This window comes from Aythya marila (assembly GCF_965140915.1).
Source record: "Aythya marila genome assembly, chromosome: 2".
Classification (NCBI taxonomy): Eukaryota; Metazoa; Chordata; class Aves; order Anseriformes; family Anatidae; genus Aythya; species Aythya marila.
In genome coordinates, this window is record NC_139043.1 from 156,757,372 (window position 1) to 156,774,421 (window position 17,050).

At 43.4% G+C, this 17,050-nt stretch overlaps 1 protein-coding gene across 31 annotated transcripts in view; it reads left to right on the forward strand.

Annotated features, from left to right (window-relative positions):
- SCRIB (scribble planar cell polarity protein) overlaps positions 1–17,050 on the forward strand; it is a 117,227-nt gene that overhangs the window by 15,295 nt on the left and 84,882 nt on the right. For all 31 annotated transcript variants that reach the window (XM_082753427.1, XM_082753408.1, XM_082753405.1 and 28 more), the window contains exons 2-10: positions 7,646–7,763; positions 8,030–8,108; positions 9,423–9,512; positions 10,251–10,307; positions 14,057–14,120; positions 15,399–15,473; positions 15,563–15,707; positions 16,060–16,178; positions 16,782–16,981. In XM_082753427.1, coding sequence (XP_082609553.1) covers positions 7,646–7,763; positions 8,030–8,108; positions 9,423–9,512; positions 10,251–10,307; positions 14,057–14,120; positions 15,399–15,473; positions 15,563–15,707; positions 16,060–16,178; positions 16,782–16,981 — 947 coding nt within the window. The remainder of the gene's footprint in view (positions 1–7,645; positions 7,764–8,029; positions 8,109–9,422; positions 9,513–10,250; positions 10,308–14,056; positions 14,121–15,398; positions 15,474–15,562; positions 15,708–16,059; positions 16,179–16,781; positions 16,982–17,050) is intronic.

Consider the following 17,050-nt stretch of genomic DNA (forward strand, 5'->3'; position numbering starts at 1 on the left):
ATGTTGGGAGCTTTGTGGATATGAAAGTAGACAGAGGCAGGATTAAAGTTCAGAAAAGTAAGCCATTTCAGCAAACTGAAGAAACACAACTTAGTGGAGGTATGCTAATTGCAGAGAGGAGGAGGGAGCCTCAGACATTTTCTAGGACCTCTTGTAGACAAGCAATAGTTTATAAGGGCTTTTTTAGGATTTAGCTGTGTATATATGTGTTGTGTTGTGTGTGACTTTGCATGTACTTGATGGCTGTGTTGCCATTCAGAGGGAACGTAACAGCTAGAAAAATGGGCCGACAGGAGTCTCATACAGTTCAACAAAGGGAGATGCCAAGTTCTGCATGCAGGGAGAAATAATCTCACACACCGTTACAGTCAAGGAAATGACCACCAAAAGAAGCTTTGCGGAAATAATGGTGGTCCTGATGGACAAGAAGTTGATCCACAGATAGGAAGAGCATTGACAGCAGGTCACTAGAGGTGGTTCTTCTGCTCTGCTCAGCGCTGGTGAAAGCATATCTGGAGGACAGTGTCAGAGTGGGTCTCCCCAGTGCAGAAAATACATGGATGGACAAGATTGTGCCCGTCCATGGGCACAAAGATGGTTAAGGTTAAAGGACTGGAGCATCTGTGATACAGGGAAAAGCTGAAAGAATTGGGACTCTTCACCCTGGAGAATAGAAGGCTGAGAGGAAATTTACAAATGTATATAACCTGTCAGGGAGTGAAGGAGATGGAGCTAGACTTTTCAGTACTGTCCAGTAACAGGACAAAGAGGTGATGGGCAAAGAGTGAAATAGCGGAAATTCAGTTTAAACAGATTGAAACACGTTTTTTTTTTTTGTCTCCTCTTTTAACCGAAAGCATTGTTGAATACTGAAACATGTTGCCCACTGAGTTTGCAAAATGGCCATCCTTGGAGATTCCCAAAACAAAATGGGACACAGCCCTGGGAAACCTGCTGTAGTTGAGCCTGCCTTGGGCAAGGGTTGGATAAGCCGATCTTGAGAGACCCCTTCCAACTGCAACCATTCTATGATTCTGCTGGGCCTGCCCCAGTGACACAAATTGCCTTTTTGAGAGAACTACTGTGTTTGAAAATCTGCCTCCTTCACTTACTGACCAAGCTCTCTGCTAGTATCCATAGGCAGTGGGATTTCTACCTCTAGCTGATTGATAGAGGTTGTGTGTGAAGGAAGGGGTGACAAGCTCCATTCCTTCTCTTGCAGAACAGGAGAAGGCTGAAGCAGCTAGTTTAGGAGTGGGATGGTCAGTGTTCCTCAAGTGTGGGAGGGAAATAGGGGACTGTCAAACTTCTGTCTCAGTATTTAGGCATCTCCCTCTCTTCGTTTTGGTCAGCACCACCTCTAGTCCCACCCACCTGCATTGCTAGGAAGCAGTCATGATATGTGAAGGATGTGAGACTGAAAGCTAATTTCCAAATCAGGTTAGTATTTACTCCTTCCTATGTTCACTCTGCTTTTCTAAGCAAGAACACAGCATTGACCAAAGCAGGAGACACAGGCTAACCAGGCTCATTAATTAAGTGGAGGCACAGCGTTTCACGTATACTGAACTGCTTGAGACAGTGGATGCCAGTGGTGAGAAGCTCTGCAAAGTGGGATGGCAGGCATCCTCACATTATGAGCAAGAAACAAGTTCTGGATCTTTTGGATACAAATCCATCTGTATGTGAAGCTCAGTACTTTTTCACTATAGAGATTTTTTTAGTTCCTCAGCAGGAGCCAAAGGTGAATCTGCCAAATGGGTCCAGTATTTGCTGCTAGCAATGTTTCTTGTTTTCTTACATGGTTAGAGCCTGTTGTTTCTCTTGAGTAAAACCACAATATGCTGTTTGGAAATGTTCTTTGAGTAGGACTGACCTAACTGTTGAAGATGAGTGTTCTGTGGTCAGGATGGCTGTTGGTAATATTTCAGTTTGAAGCTAATGCTTCTTTCCCTTTTCCCAGTAGAAAAAAAAAAAAAAAAGGGGGGGTGGAGGGGGGAGGCGGGTTGAGCTTGAGGCTTTTTCTTTGGTTATGCAAGCAGGCCTGTGATTTTGACCTCACGTTGCATGTACTACCGTTGACAATGTTCTTTGCATGTCGTACTTGATCGCCTCCTCTCATCCTTTTGGATGTTGTGCTCAGAGGTGTTCAGTTTCCATAATTTGTCCCCATGTTTAGAGTTCATCTCCTTGTAGGGTCTGGCAGAATGCCCTGGCATTGAAGAAGGCCAGCAGGCCACCCTCCTGGGTGTACGACTAGGAGCTTACCTGGAGACTGGAGAAGTGATTGTTCCCTTTTACCTAGCACTCTGCAGGACACACCTTGATAACGTGTCCATTTTTCCAGTTTGGAGCCCGCAATGCAAGAACAACATGGACAAATTGGTGTGAGGGGAGGAGGGCTCGGTAAGGTGTGCAGGGGCTGAAGCACTTGCTGTGATAGGATAGGCCAAAGGGACTTCTTCAGCCTGGAGAAGACTGCTCTGAAGGGACTTCATAAAGCCTGCCAGTGCGTACAGGGAGGTGGGTTATCGAGGTGATGGAGTCCAGTGGTCCCTGGCAGGAGTAGGAGAGGCATGGGGTATTGTTGGACTAGGAGGTTCTGGCTGGTACAAGGATGTTCAGTGAGGATAATAAAGAGGCAGGTGCAGGGGCCTAGAGAATTTTTTGATCCTTCTTCATTGGAGGTTTTGAAGACTTGACTAGACAAAGGCCTGAGCAACCTGGTCCAACTTCATAGTTGACCCTTGGAGCAAGGGATTGGACTAGAGACCTCCCGAGGTTCCTTCCAACCTGAATTATTTCATGATTTTGTGATAAAGATCTGTGAGGTACAAGGGATTAAGGGGATATTACTTCATTGTCCATTTGGACTGAAAAACCCATGGATCTAGTTTGTCTTGTTTTGTAAGAGATTGAAGTAATCAAATTTTATTTCATAATCATAGATAAACTTGGGTGACTTTTCAAGTATTTGCCTGATTTTGTCTTTAGAGGGGATCCTGAATGAGGATGTCACTGCTGAAAACATGCTGCAGAGCCTGCATTTCACATTTTTCTGTATTTTATGCGATGTTATGATTTTGAGCACTGAAGTTATTTATCTTTCATCTTAAAGTGCTTTAGAGGCTCTTTATACTTTTCACTAATTTTCAGCCTATCAGTACATTAATGAGAGCAATGGCTTATGTACTTCCAGTCTGTTATATTGTAGTTGCACTGCTCTGGATATTCTAAGAATTTATGCCACCTGAATTGTATTTGCAAGACAATTTTGTAGTTGCTTTCTATCTTAGGCATCCTGTAGCCGTTCACTTACTGTGACAACAAAATGTAATATATTCTGATTCACAAAAGCCTTTCCTCCTACCCAGATATGCTGTTAATATATTAATATATAATTTATACCCTCACATCTTTGTGTTGAGCCTCTTTTATGTGTCATAATCTCCATTGTACTCTGAGCTGGCTGAATTCCTCTGCATCAGAGTCTTGTTTCACTAATCCGTGTTTGCTCTTTGTGGTCTTTGGGCTTCTGGTTTGCTAGTAAACTGTGAAAGTTTGTCATTCGTTTTTTTCTCTCCAGACTTGTGGTTTTATTATTATATCGCTCTAGTTGGAAGGATCTAAGTCATGCAGCTTTGGTGGTTTTTCTGTGTGTGTGTTTTGGTGCTCAGAAAATCTTGAAGTTGTGTGTTTCATCTCAATAGAGACATACTGTATGGTACTAAATTTGTGATTTTTTTTCCAGCTGTGTGAAACATGATTAACAGTGATTAGAAAAAGGGATAATTACTGGTCTCCAAAGAGACATTTGCTTTGGCTTTCACTCTTAGTTCCAGTAACAATCTTACAATTAATTTGTTCTTCCAGTGTCACAAGTGGTTCTGTTGTGCGGTCACGTTTTGTAAATCTGGCTGTTGGAGTTACAAGTTGAAGTATCCAGTTTCCAGAACAGTGAAATGAAAATTGCATGCATCATGCTAGATCTAGTGTTTGCAGTCTTCTCGGTTCTTGATTACCTCATGTTGTCACGCATTACATCATACTAAATTTACAGTCTTAGCAGAGATAAGAGCAAACTTGACTACTTGATAGATTTTTTCCTAAAAACCTTGCTACGGTAAATTTGAAGTGCGCTTTTGTTTCCTCCTGCAGAAAGACTTCCCTCTGAACAGCAGCTGAACAACCAGCGTGTTTCAGCAGCGCTCATCTATCTACTTAGGCATTTTTACTGTAATGACACCTCAGTCTGTACTACACCAGTTACGGAATCCCCGATAAGCTGTCCTGGCAAAACTCCTTGTGCTGTTGGTGAAAACAGTATTGAACAAAGCAGTCTGTAAAGGGAAAATACAGACCTGGTGCGTCTGTGTTTCAGCTGCCAGCATTTCACTGACACAGTCCTGTTGGTAAGGGGTTAACAGTGAGGACTAAGTAGCTGTTACCTAACAGAATTAAAAACAGGTTCTTTCTAGTCAGACTGGGCATGGCAGGTCACTTGGGTCCTGTGGAACTTTCTTCTCTAGCAAATAAAAAATCTTAATTCTCGCACAAGAACACTAATTCTACACCCGTCTTTTGTGATTTTCCCTGATAACTTCTAACTAATTTGAATTTTTATCACATCTATCTATCTATCTATCTATCTATCTATCTATCTATCTTTCTTTCTATCTATCTATTTTTATTTTTTATTTTTATTTTTTTTAAGTCCGGCTTAACTGACTTCTAAGGAGTGGGATGTACTACTCTGATGTTTTGGTGTTTACTGAATGGAAATTTCTGCACATACCTGATAATGGTCTGTCAGTACTGTGAAGTTTTGAGTTTATTTAGTCACCAAAAAAAAAAAAAAAGGCTGTGTCAGGAAAAAAAAACACGTTGTTTAATAGGTGTAAAACAAAATACAAAACAAGGTATCTTGCAGTGTTGTGTTTGGTAGATAACTCCCAGAAGTGAAGTTAATTGTGTGAAGAATCGAGATTGTCACAGCAGCCTAACTCTGAGGCTTGGTCTGCACTTAGCCTCAAAAGCACGTCTGTGTGCATGTAGGTTCTGATTATTTTCAGTAACATAGCTATGCTAGTAAAATGCCTGTTAAGCAGTTTGTTTTGTTAGATTGTGATAAACTGCATGGATACAACTGCTGTGCCAAAGAAGTGTGTTTTTTTTTTTTAAGAAGTGCTTTTTTTTGATGGCCTAGCTAAGAAAGTAACATAACTGTAGGCGAAAGAGAAGTCGTTCACAGCTAGCAGTTCCCTCCACAGATGACTATTTTTAAATCCCTGTGTCAATAAATTCTTCCCATGTATCTTGCAGTGCAACGTATAGCATGATTTTATTTAGTAAATTCTATTTTTTTGAAGTCTGGACATCTAATTTGAGACTGTTTAAAATCTGTAGCCAGAAGCGCTAGAAGTTTGGACTATAGATGTTCCGTTCCCTTTGTTATTTTCCAACTTGCAGACTCTAGCAGGTCAACACAATGTCTTGCCTGGAATTTCCTTACATTCTAAAATTAGGAGAAGGATCTAAGAAACAATAGCAAATCAAGTCTCTAAATGTCCTGCTCTGGCTCGAGGCTTTGCTGTCATTTAGACTTTCACCTACTTCCTTTTTTCTTAAACTGATTTTACATTAGATAAACTGAATTAAAAAGAGCTCATCCTGCTCAAAATCAAACCGAATTTACTCTTCTCCTGATAAAGCTTTTCATGCTCCCGATGTCCTAAAGCAGTACAGTATCCAGCTCTGGTGCTGTTCAGCCCGTGTTTCTTGCTGTCTGTGTGGGGGGTGTTGTGGAAGCCTGACAAGCTCGGTGTAGCTGCGGCCGTGTTGGGCAGTCCCTCGCACTGCACACGCACCCAGCAGCACTTCCTGGCTGAGACACCTCTGTGGGAAACTGCAGAGGCTTGGGTCTACAGCACAGAAGCTTTTTTTTTTTTTTTTGAGAAAAATCAGGTGCATACAACTCGTTAGCCCGTCTGGTGGGGTGAGCAGCTCTCTTCATTGTCTGTGTATCTTTTCACAGTCACGTTTTGCATCACCTTTACTTCCTTCCCCGTCCCTTGTCTGGCTTGTGTTACTGTGTTTCGCAGTGTTATGAGTGATAGCTGAGGGTGCCCTCCCACCCCAAACTGAATGAATTTCAGTACCCCCTTAGCTGTTCCTGGGGCAAGTCTGTTTCAGCAGCCTTTTATACAGATGGATTACTGGAAAGGGAGCTGAGGAAGACCTCAAATTCTTGTTTGGTCCTTCTCAGTGAGGCTGTGTAGGCAGCCTTGACTCTCTGAACCTGTTGTATGATCTGCAAATAAGCTTGAGATTGCATTTTCTCTTGCTTAGTGTAACTCCATTTCTGCCTCTGGCTTAGCACAGACAAGGTGATTACGTGGATTAGAAGTGGCTTGTCCTTGTCACTTCATAGACATGAGTTTTTACCAAGCTTCTTTTCAATTCTCTTTTTCATCGTGGGTTGAGTTGTTACCTCTTAAGGTCTGGTCATCTAAAACTCAAAAGCTGTTAGAGATAACTTCGAGTACTCATCTGTGATGTGGCAGAACCCAAGCACATAATCAGAGTCTTGCTTCAGTGTTATTACACGTGTAACAGTCTCTGCCTTGATCTATTTGTAGGTTATGGGTAAACGTCTTGAAACTGACTCTTTCTGTATCAGGTTAATAATGTTTGTTTGTTATTCCCAGCCATTCTAAAACAATCCAGGAAATACAGCAAACGCCACAGCCTTGATTTCCATCCTGTCTTATATCCTATGTCCAACAATAGCTAGAAGCAGCTGCAAGATTTGTCAAGCTAATAATTATAGTATGTTATGTTTAGTAAACATACTGAGAGGCTGTTTATGTCTAAAAGAGGATGATGGACGAAAGTTCTAATTTACTTCTTATAGGTAATGTAATTCACTTCTGAGGACAAGAGTAGGTGTGAAGAAATTGAACGTTATTGAACTAGCACACCTCTAGAGGTCCCTTTGACTCAACATTTCTGTGACTGATGTTTCTAGAAAGGAATTTGCTTTCCTTCTCTAATTCTTGGTTACTTGGGCCCTACAGATGGTTTGCTCACTCCTTTTCTAGTACAAGTGGCACAAATGTTTTCCCTGTTGTTGTAGGAAACTGCGACTGATGTCTTGACAAGCTGTACTGTACAGCAGGAATGTTTATGACAGCAGGGACAGGATTCAGTCTGAATGTCCTCTTACGTTTCTCCTTTGTTGGCTTCTCTGAACCATACTCATAAACATTGTCGGTTCTGTTTGTGAGCTCCTTTATTGTGACTTCCTCATGATGGGAGTATGTGAATGCCTAGGACGGGTGTTCCGTGTTTCCTAAGGTACCTGTTCATTTTGCATCCTACACAGGAAGGAGAAGGGCAGTGGGATAATAGAGATATTAAATAAATCATTAAGCTAAACTCATTACATTATGGGTTTCACCCTTGTCTCTTGTAGACCTTAATTGGGGTTCTCATCTGTGCAGTGACTGTACTTTGGGGCCCTCAGCAGGAGGGAGATTGAGAAGAGATGGCATTTGTCTCCAAGGATGGATGCTTGCCCTGAGGTGAGACAACACATTTTCCACAGAACTGCTGCTGACCCAGTTTTGTTCTCTTCCTGTCCTAGCCTTTCTTTAGGCTCCTGAACCTGCGAAAACTGGGCCTGAGTGACAATGAAATACAGAGACTTCCCCCTGAGGTTGCCAACTTCATGCAGCTGGTGGAACTGGACATCTCCCGTAACGGTAAGGTCAGAGCTCAGTGAGGGAATAGATGCCCCACAGTCTTGCTTCTTTGCATACTGCACTGCTGTGTGCATTTCTGTTCAGAGAGTCAGAACAGTTCACAGTGCTGCAGAGTGATCTGTCATGGGTCCAGAGCTGTGAAAATTTGCTTGTTTTACTGTGTCTCAGGCTGCCACCAGTACCTGGTGTCCCATTTTCCACATGATGGATTCTCCTCAAGCCTCTTTTTCTTTAATGTTTGTTTCTTTGTTTGTTTGTTTTCACAGACATTCCAGAAATTCCTGAAAGCATCAAATTCTGCAAATCCTTGGAGATCGCGGACTTCAGTGGGAATCCCCTCTCCAGGTAGGAAGGTGTATGCAGCCTTTTTGTACAGCTGAGAATGAGAGTTGAAGTTCCTCATCCTCCCTAGCTTTCTCTGGTCTTCATCTTGTAATTGTTTTCCCTTGAAGTTAAGGCCTTGTATCACCCTGCTTTTGCCAAGACCTCCTGCTGTCTGCTCTCCTGACACGTGGAACACTCAGCATAGGGGAAAGTTGGCGTGGCCTCTGTCTTCTGCAGGGCCTTTGGTTTGGACTTAGGAGGCTTTATTCATACTGATGCCACTGGTGTGAGAGACTTCTGTCCTCTTGCATTAAGTTTCTTACTCTTTCCCTACTCCTTTACCATGCTGCACAAAACAGAACGGATGGAGACTGGTTGTGTTATGGAGGAGTACAGAAAGCCTTGCATGCTATCCTTTGCTCTCTCAGTCCTTTTTGCTCTCTGTCGCTTACAACCTAGGGTGGCCATGCTTTGAACCTGTTTGGTCAGTTTCCATGGTAACACAATGCCCAGAACTATGTCTGGGAGCAGGGATCTGCCTTCTCTAGTATTCTCTCTCTAAAGCTCTTAACGCATAATGATCTGGGAATTTAAGTGTGGCTTCTCTGCCTCAATGAGCTATATTTTAAGGCACTGATGTCTTATGTATTGTCTGCAAGGGTCCCTGGAGATGCCAGCCTGATGCCAGATGCCTGCTGCTCTTGTGCTCCTGGGCAAGTGCTGCCTGTCACCCTTTAAATAGATTTAACTCTGCTTCCCTCTTGTGGTGCCAAACACTGTCAGAATGGGAGAAGCCTTTCAGCCTTTGAGAATCCCCATGCCACAGGAATGAGGAGCATTTCTTACCCTACAAGATATTTGTCAGTCTTTTTGTGGTCCAGAATTCATCAGGAAAGAAGGATTTCTCTGCTTTGTGGGTCTCTCCCTGCTCTATTGTACTTTGGAGCTGTTGTGATTGTACTACTTGGTCCTGGGGAATTCAGCAGTGTCCTCTGCAGCAGTATGCATTACTGGGTATTTGGATTTCTTGGTAGCCCTTCCTCCTTCCAGGTTTAAATGATTGCATGGTGTAGCTTAGTCTGTGGTTCATGCTTAAATACTACAGAGAGCAGTGTGCATACTTGGACATGTAGTGACTTTGTTGCAAGGAGTTTTGTGTCTTGGAAATGGGGCATATCCTGGGTCAGGAACTGGGGTCAGAATTGGTTCCTGCCTGTCTCATTTGTACCTGTTTATACCAATTGGAATAAGACTGGCTTTTGGGGGATTTGAGTGAGTTCAGCACTGATTTTGCATGCAGAATTGATGGCGCTTTATTCTGTCATGTTTTCACAGACTTCCTGAGGGTTTCACACAGTTGCGGAGCCTGGGCCATTTGGCCCTGAATGATGTGTCCTTGCAGAGCCTCCCTAACGACATTGGAAAGTGAGTATGCTCCTGTTCCTCAGAAAGGAGGGGAGGGCCAGGGTAGGAGCACTGTGCTATTGGGGGTGGCAGTGCTAGCAGGACTTGTTGGGCAAGAGCGTGCTCTCCCAGCTACAGCTTGCTGCTGTACTGAATATGCTATCTGACCACCTCTAAGCATTATTCTTGTTGAAAGGCAACCTTTTTTAAAAGTTTCTTTCCTGGACTCAGCTGCTTCTACTCTTCCACGGTCAGTGGCACAGGCAAGGTGTAAATCTTGGTCTCTCAAATCCTCTATCTTCTCTCCTTCTATGAGTGCCCGTTTGCCCATTTCCAAACAGGTTTGGTCTGTCCTGTGATGTTGAAGTGACTCATGCTTCTAGCAAATAACCAAGGGAAACCTCGTGGTGCTTTGTCCATGAGGTGCAGTGCCCCTCCCATGGGATTTGGCTTTCTACATGTGAGGGATTTTTATCTTTTTGGGCAGACAGTCCTTTATGTGATATCATGTTATCTTGCCCCAAGTTTGGACGCTGTGTTGTAGCCCCCTGATTTTGCAATAAGGTGTCACCGTCATTACAAGTAATTTAAGATATATTTCCCCCTTTCCCTCATCTCCATTTGTGTGTACACATTTAAGCATATGCATTTGTGTGGGACATGAGACACTGTCACAAGGGAAGGGATATGAACATCTCCTTGGTACCTCTGAAGCCCTGTTGAATGAATTTGGCTTTCTAACTCCCTTTCCTCTTACAGTTTAGCAAACCTGGTGACTTTGGAACTACGTGAGAACCTGCTAAAGACTCTACCAACGTGAGTATCTGTTGGCTTCAGGAGTCTCCTGCCTGATAGTTCAGACTCATGGGCTTGCTTTTTTTATAGTATAAGATTTGGAACTTTGATTGGGAGGGCTCAAACCTTTGAATAAGTTAGCTGCATCATGCAGGTTTTCTGTAGATTGTGTTGAGGAGGGAGAGAGATAGTACAGGTCTTAAGAGCAGGGAAAAATATTTGGAGTCTATCCTCAGCCTCTGTGTCAGAAATGATTTGGAATAGACAGGGTTCCACACAAAAGCTTCTGGAAATTGTGGGAACCTTTTTTCCTTGAGAGGTGGAACAAATGACGATTGTTATGGAAAAAGAGAAATACGAATACATACTGATGTGGGAGTTGGAAGAACTCTGTATACAGTGAAGTTAGTAATTTGAATGTCTACAGTATATTTTGCTTCTTATGTCTATTTACTTTCTGATTGTCCTGGTTGAGCAGTTTGTGGGAATGGGGGGGAATGGCTTTTCTGCAACGGGTAAAAAATAAGCTGGCAAAGGAATATTCAAGGTAGAAAAGGTAAGTCATATTAAATGTCTCAGAGAGTTAGGAATAGAGCTAACTTTCTGGCAGAGGATATGTTTGGTGAAGCTGATGCTATCAAATAAATAGAATGTGGAGAATTAATAAGGCTGTACATCAATCTTTGATCTGGAGCCCATAAGAATTGTCTGCTGAGTTTTCTTTGAGGTTTCATTAGCACTGTCAGCTTGTTTTCTGCCTGCTTATCCATCCAGTTGATGGTTACAACCCCAGTCTTCCTTGAATATACATTGGAAGGGATTCCACCTGACTTTTTTGAATAGCAGTAAGTTTTGGGGCTACACAAACTCCCCAGTGATTGCACGAAGTAAGCAAATATTGTCACCCTTCCTTAGTGTCCTCTTATTATTCATGGCAAGCATTCAATCTGGCTACCTGTGTTTTCCTCTGTGCTTTCCTGCTTTATTTAGATAAGTGGGCAAAAGAGGCTTCTAATGATGTGTTCAAGCAGGGCTTTGATAATAAGCAGTATCAGTAAACAGTTCAGGCTTTAGTTTTGTTTCTTCTGTGATAGCTGTACCTCCCTCACTGCAGGACGTTGCTGTGACTCATGCACGTCCTTTTACAGATGGTTATTTTCCTCCAGGCTTTGCAAGTACAGGGTTTATCTGGCTGTAGAATTAATGTGTCAGTTTTGACCCTTTAGATAAGACATTTCCAAAAGGGAGCTGACAGTCTGCACGGGTCACCTCCCAGGCTTCATACCTGGTGACTATGAAGTGATAGACACGTAGTTCAAACTAACACTGTCATCTTGTCTCTGATGCCAAAGTTGCTGGATCTTCTGTGCACAGAAGTTGAGAGCATTGAAGCACTGTCACAGAAAGGTGATGTTAAGAGGCTGGCTGAGGGGACCCTACGTGGAATATAGCCACAAGGGGGAAGGCAAGAGCTGAAGCTCCTCATGTCAGGCTGAGAACAGACAGGACAGAGAAGTTTGGGCCCTGGCATTGGGACCCGCTGCTGTCTGTTTTGTGTGTTCTGTGTTCACGCAGGCAGATGCCACCACTATGATAAACTACGTAAGAGGAGCAATGGCTACATCCAGAGCTGGCTTTTAAACTGCAGTGAAGAATGAGTAGCTTTTCATCATCTAGGAATCAGCAAGTAAATAGATTTTGAGAATTCAGTCTGTGAACAGACTCATGGTTTCTGGGAAGATCTCTCATGCCCAGTGTTCCCTTGTTTACCTGAATGAGGCCTCTACACTCCCTAGAATGATGCTTGTAGCACGTTCTGAGTTTGGGGATTTTTCTCTGAGTTAAGTCCATACTTAGTATTCATCCTGCAGTGCAATTCCAGCTTCTTTTCATTTTTCCCAATTGACAGGATGATTTCCAAAAGTAGAAAGTGCCTTAAAAGACCAAGGCAATTTTTGTCAGGTCTTTCAGTCAAGCATGAGATCTGTACTTAGTGTGGTTACAAACTGTGCCCAATAATGGCTCCAAACAAGTCCAAGTGATCTTGCCAAAGAGAAGAATGACTTATAAAAATGGATGATGTTTTCATTTTGCAAGTTTACTGAGCGCAGTAGATAGACAGACTTAGGTACTCTGAATTTGTGACAGTGTCCTTCCAGTTTTTGCTGTAGTCATTCAGTGTCTTAAAAGATCCAGCTTACAGTGACCTTGACTTGTTAAAACTTAAATTCAGTGGTTGGCCTTCTGTCAACTGACTTCTGAAAGAGTTTGTCTTGTACAACTTGTTATCACTCCTCATCTATTCCACGTAGGTGGGGCACAGCTTGCCAATCAGTTGGGAAGCGTGGCTCACATTGATGTATTCTCGTGGAATGGCATAGAGAGATCTGTACTTGAAGCATGTTGTAAGACCTCATATATCAACATGAATTCCATGGCTCACTTTTCCCTATTTTGGGAATTCAAACTGAAGATGCTAAGGGAGAGTCGCGGCTGCTCCACCCTTCAGAGAAGTCAAAGAACAAATGTGCAGTCATAATGAGATACTGCTGTACAATAGAATCCTTCTGACAATACTGTTGATAACCTTTGTTTGAGTGAATATAATATCTCAAAATCTACCACTTCATAAGGTGAGTACTTGTTCTTCCTGTGTAGTCCCAATATTTTTCTAGCCTGCTCCAGGCAACACAGATCTGTTTTTGTTTTTTCTTTTTTTTCTTTTCTCACAGGTTTCCAGCCTCCAACTTCCTGAGTTTGGGTGGTGTTGAGATGCATAGCTGTATTTACAAACAAGTGCAGTGATTTCTTTATGAGATCATTTCCCTATAAAAAAAAAAATAAGCACTGAAGACCATCCATTCTGGGGACATAGGCAGGCTTTAAATGGGAATTCTGCCTTAGTGTAAAGCAAGAGGCAGCTGCCCCTGTTTGGGAGAGTAGGTGTTGGAGTTGATGGGGTAGGACTGAAAGCTGAAAACTTGTGGACACCTGGACCATGTCAGAAGAACTGAATCCTGGTGTTGTGGTGTTGACTTTTCATCAGCAGTTTATAATGTGTTTGGATAGTGGGGTACATCCTAGGGACCACCAGTGTTGACAGGCTTTGTAGCACAGTTCCTGTGTAGATTTCTTGCAGTATCTTGCCCAGTGAGCTTCTTGTCTGTACACCTTAACCTTTTCTGAGACATCATACCAGTGTTGTCTTTCCTTTTGTCTTAAACAGCTTGTCCATCCCATTTGGGGAGATTGGGGCTCTTAAATTTGTCATTCCTGCCTCTCCCTGCAGCTATGCTCCCCTTGCCTCCCAAATATGTATTGTCCTCTGCTGATTCCTGTTATTTGTAACTCTGTGCTCAGGTCCCCATCCTTGCAACAAAAATTGGCATCAATGTTAAGGTGTGGCTTGTCATCTATCATGTTTTTGCTCAAAGAGTATTTTTTTTTTTTTTTTTTATAGTGGAGGGGGAGAGGCCAAATTGGTATCAGAGTGGAAACTGACCACTTTGGGACTGATGGTGCTAATGAACCCAATTCCCTGGTGCACATGGTCTGGCCGGGGGAGGGGTACCAGCTCTCCTAAACTGCTTGGCTCAGAGGGAGTGTGAAAAGGGGCAGGATTGCCCCACCAGTTTTAGGAATTAGTCAAAATTATGTTATTTGTGAGATGTGTGTCCCTGATGCTAACCCTCCTTTCTTTCTTTCCTTCTTTTTTTCTTTCTTTCTTTCTCTTTTTCTATTTTCCCCTTTCTATTCCCTGTATCTTGCAGTTCACTCTCATTCCTTGTCAAGTTAGAACAGTTGGATCTTGGTGGCAATGACCTGGAAGTACTGGTAGGTGAGGGATGGTGGGGAGGGAATATGGGTGGTTGGTAGGGGTAGCACCTGTACCTTTGTGGAAGTGTGTTTTTTTTTTTTTTTTTTTTTTTTGTCTGAAATGCAAAGAAATAGACCCTCGGGTTGTTTGGGAAGATTCTGATCTGCCCAGGATGGCCTAGTCATTGTTCCCAGTATAATGTTTTCTTTGTGTGTTGGCCCTGTCTCACTTTCTACTATCCTCATACACATCTTGCTCTGCTTTTTCCAAGCCCTTTTGCTCTGAGACGTTCTTTGTTGCTATCTGGCTGCCTAAGGATCTTTTCTTTCCAATGAGGTTCTCTGGTACTTTCTTTCTCTGCTGTGTTACACTGCCACCAGCTGTTGTTTTTCACTTCTGCTGGGCTGACTTTCTGCCTTTCCCTTCATAATTTAATTTCTCCTCTAGAAAGTACAGGACCATTCCATGCTGTTCCTGACAGTTATGTCAGCCCAGCATATGGTGTATACCCTGTGGATCGGGGTGCCTCCATGGAGGGCTCTAAGCCTAAGCATGCTGAGAGCCAGTGCATAATCTTGAATTACAGCTCATCTTGACATTGGGGGAAATCCAGTGATGTTCTTTAACTTTGCAGTTGTGGATCAAGCTGTTACTGAATCCCGTTCTTAATGTTCTGAAATGCTTTTTGGCAGAAAGCCAACTAAAATGGGAGACAAAAGAGATTTTGCAGCTTCCTGTGCACAAAGCTGCAGCCCGCTTGTGAAAACAGTTGGCTGACGCTTGAACTGCACTTGAATGGTGCTTTAACTCCTAAATCAAACGCTCATCAGTGTGTGTTGTGTTTATAGGTAACAAAAGGAGCAATGCTATGAACACGTCTACCATTGCTGATAGCGCTGCTATATCATGTTGGGATTGCCAGTGTTAACCAAAAGCTTTTACTCATGTCTGGGAGGAGGGGGAGAAAGACACATTTCTACTGTGGGGCCAGCATTTCCAAAACCCTGTTTGGTTCTTGTCTTGCTTGCTACTGGACAGTCCTTGCTGTTGTCTTCCATGTTTTCTGTTGGGAGCTTCTGCAGCCAGTATGCTAGCCCAGACACTTCCAAACATTTGCCTGCAGTATTGTGGCACACCAACACACTAGTTTCATAAACCGTTTGATGAATGGTTTTAGGAGGTGTGAAAGCAGTAACAGTATCAAGTTTTGAGGAGTTTTAGTGTGATTTGGAATATCCTAGAGCAGTTTCTCCCCTGGAAAGGACTGACACTGCTACTGTCCTGCTCTGTTACAGCCAGATACTCTGGGAGCGCTACCAAACTTGCGTGAGCTTTGGTTAGACCGGAACCAACTCTCAGCCCTGCCTCCAGTGAGTACTTGTTCAAGTCTTTTGCTTCACTGCTTTGTTCCCTCCCTGTACTGCTCCCTTGAACCACAGTGTCTCCTTTCTGATCCTAGGAGCTGGGTAATCTCCGCCGTTTGGTCTGTCTGGATGTGTCAGAGAACAAACTAGAGCAGTTGCCCAATGAGGTCAGCGGGCTAGTAGCACTGACAGACTTGCTTCTGTCACAGAACCTGTTGGAATGCATTCCAGATGGGATTGGTGAGTACTGTGTGATGGGGAGCAGAGCAGGACTTGAACTTCCCCAGAAGTGCTCCTGTGGGGAGGCTTCAGGCAAGACAGTTTGTAACGAAGTATTAAGGCTTGATGGACGTAGTTTCTGTAGGTGAGTGCAGAAGCAGCAGATGATGCTGGTGAGCAGAACTCTACAGGACACGTTCAGGTTCTTGATCTGTACAAATGAAAGCTGTGAACAAGCATGGTTGGGAAGAAGGGTAGTGCCTGTATTGTTAGGTTAGGTAATCCCTGATGGGAGGCATTTCAGGCAGGCAAACATGGGACAGCATCATTATCTCTGTGGCTTAGTTCACACCTAGCTTGTTGCCCTGGCCAGGTCAGCTGAAGCAGCTCTCCATCCTCAAGGTGGACCAGAATCGGCTGACGGAGGTGACAGAGTCAATTGGGGACTGTGAAAATCTGTCAGAACTCATCTTGACAGAGAACATGTTGACAGTAAGTACACCAGCAGTCAATCCTCTCCTGTGCTGTTCAATAGCTACATGCCAGGGATCTTATCCTATCTTCTCACCTCTGAGGCAGGTTCTTTAGTGTGTTTCAGCTGCTGTCCTCTTAGCTTTTTTGCAGCAGAGGTTCACCTAGCTCAGAGACCCTTGAAGACCCTGGTGGAAGCTGCTTTCTTGGTATTTTTTTCTCAGAAAAATTCTCTAGGATAACCAGGATGGATCAATGCAGAAACACATCCAGTCTCATGGGAGAAGGACTACAAGAAAAGCTATACTTGGCAAGGGGCCATGGTGTAGTGTAGCTTAAAATCTCCCTTATCCAAACTGCTCACAATTTATTAATACATCAATATTGGAAATGGACAGGTGACCAGGAGAAATATCTTGACTAGTGGTGTGTGCTGTGCTGAGATAAATAGTTGACATGTAACAGCCTGTGAACCTGCAGGAAAACCTATCCTGAGGTTGTGGAAACTATACTGAAATCTCATCTCTGGACAGAAGGCAGCTTCTTTTTTTCCCATCCAATAGAGGATTTTATGCCCATTCTGCTGTCTTATCTTTAGCAGCTACTGAATCATGTCCTTCCTAGGCCTTACCAAAGTCCCTTGGGAAGCTGACCAAGCTGACGAACCTGAATGTGGATCGGAACCGACTAACATCCCTTCCAGCTGAGATTGGAGGCTGTGCCAATCTGAATGTGCTGTCCTTGCGAGACAATCGCCTGTCCCTCCTGCCAGCAGAGCTTGCCAACACCACCGAGCTTCATGTCCTTGATGTGGCTGGGAATAGGTGAGCAGCAAGAGGGGTAAACAGGCTTGTAGGTGTATTCCTAAGGAGGCTGCTGGAAAAAGCACTATG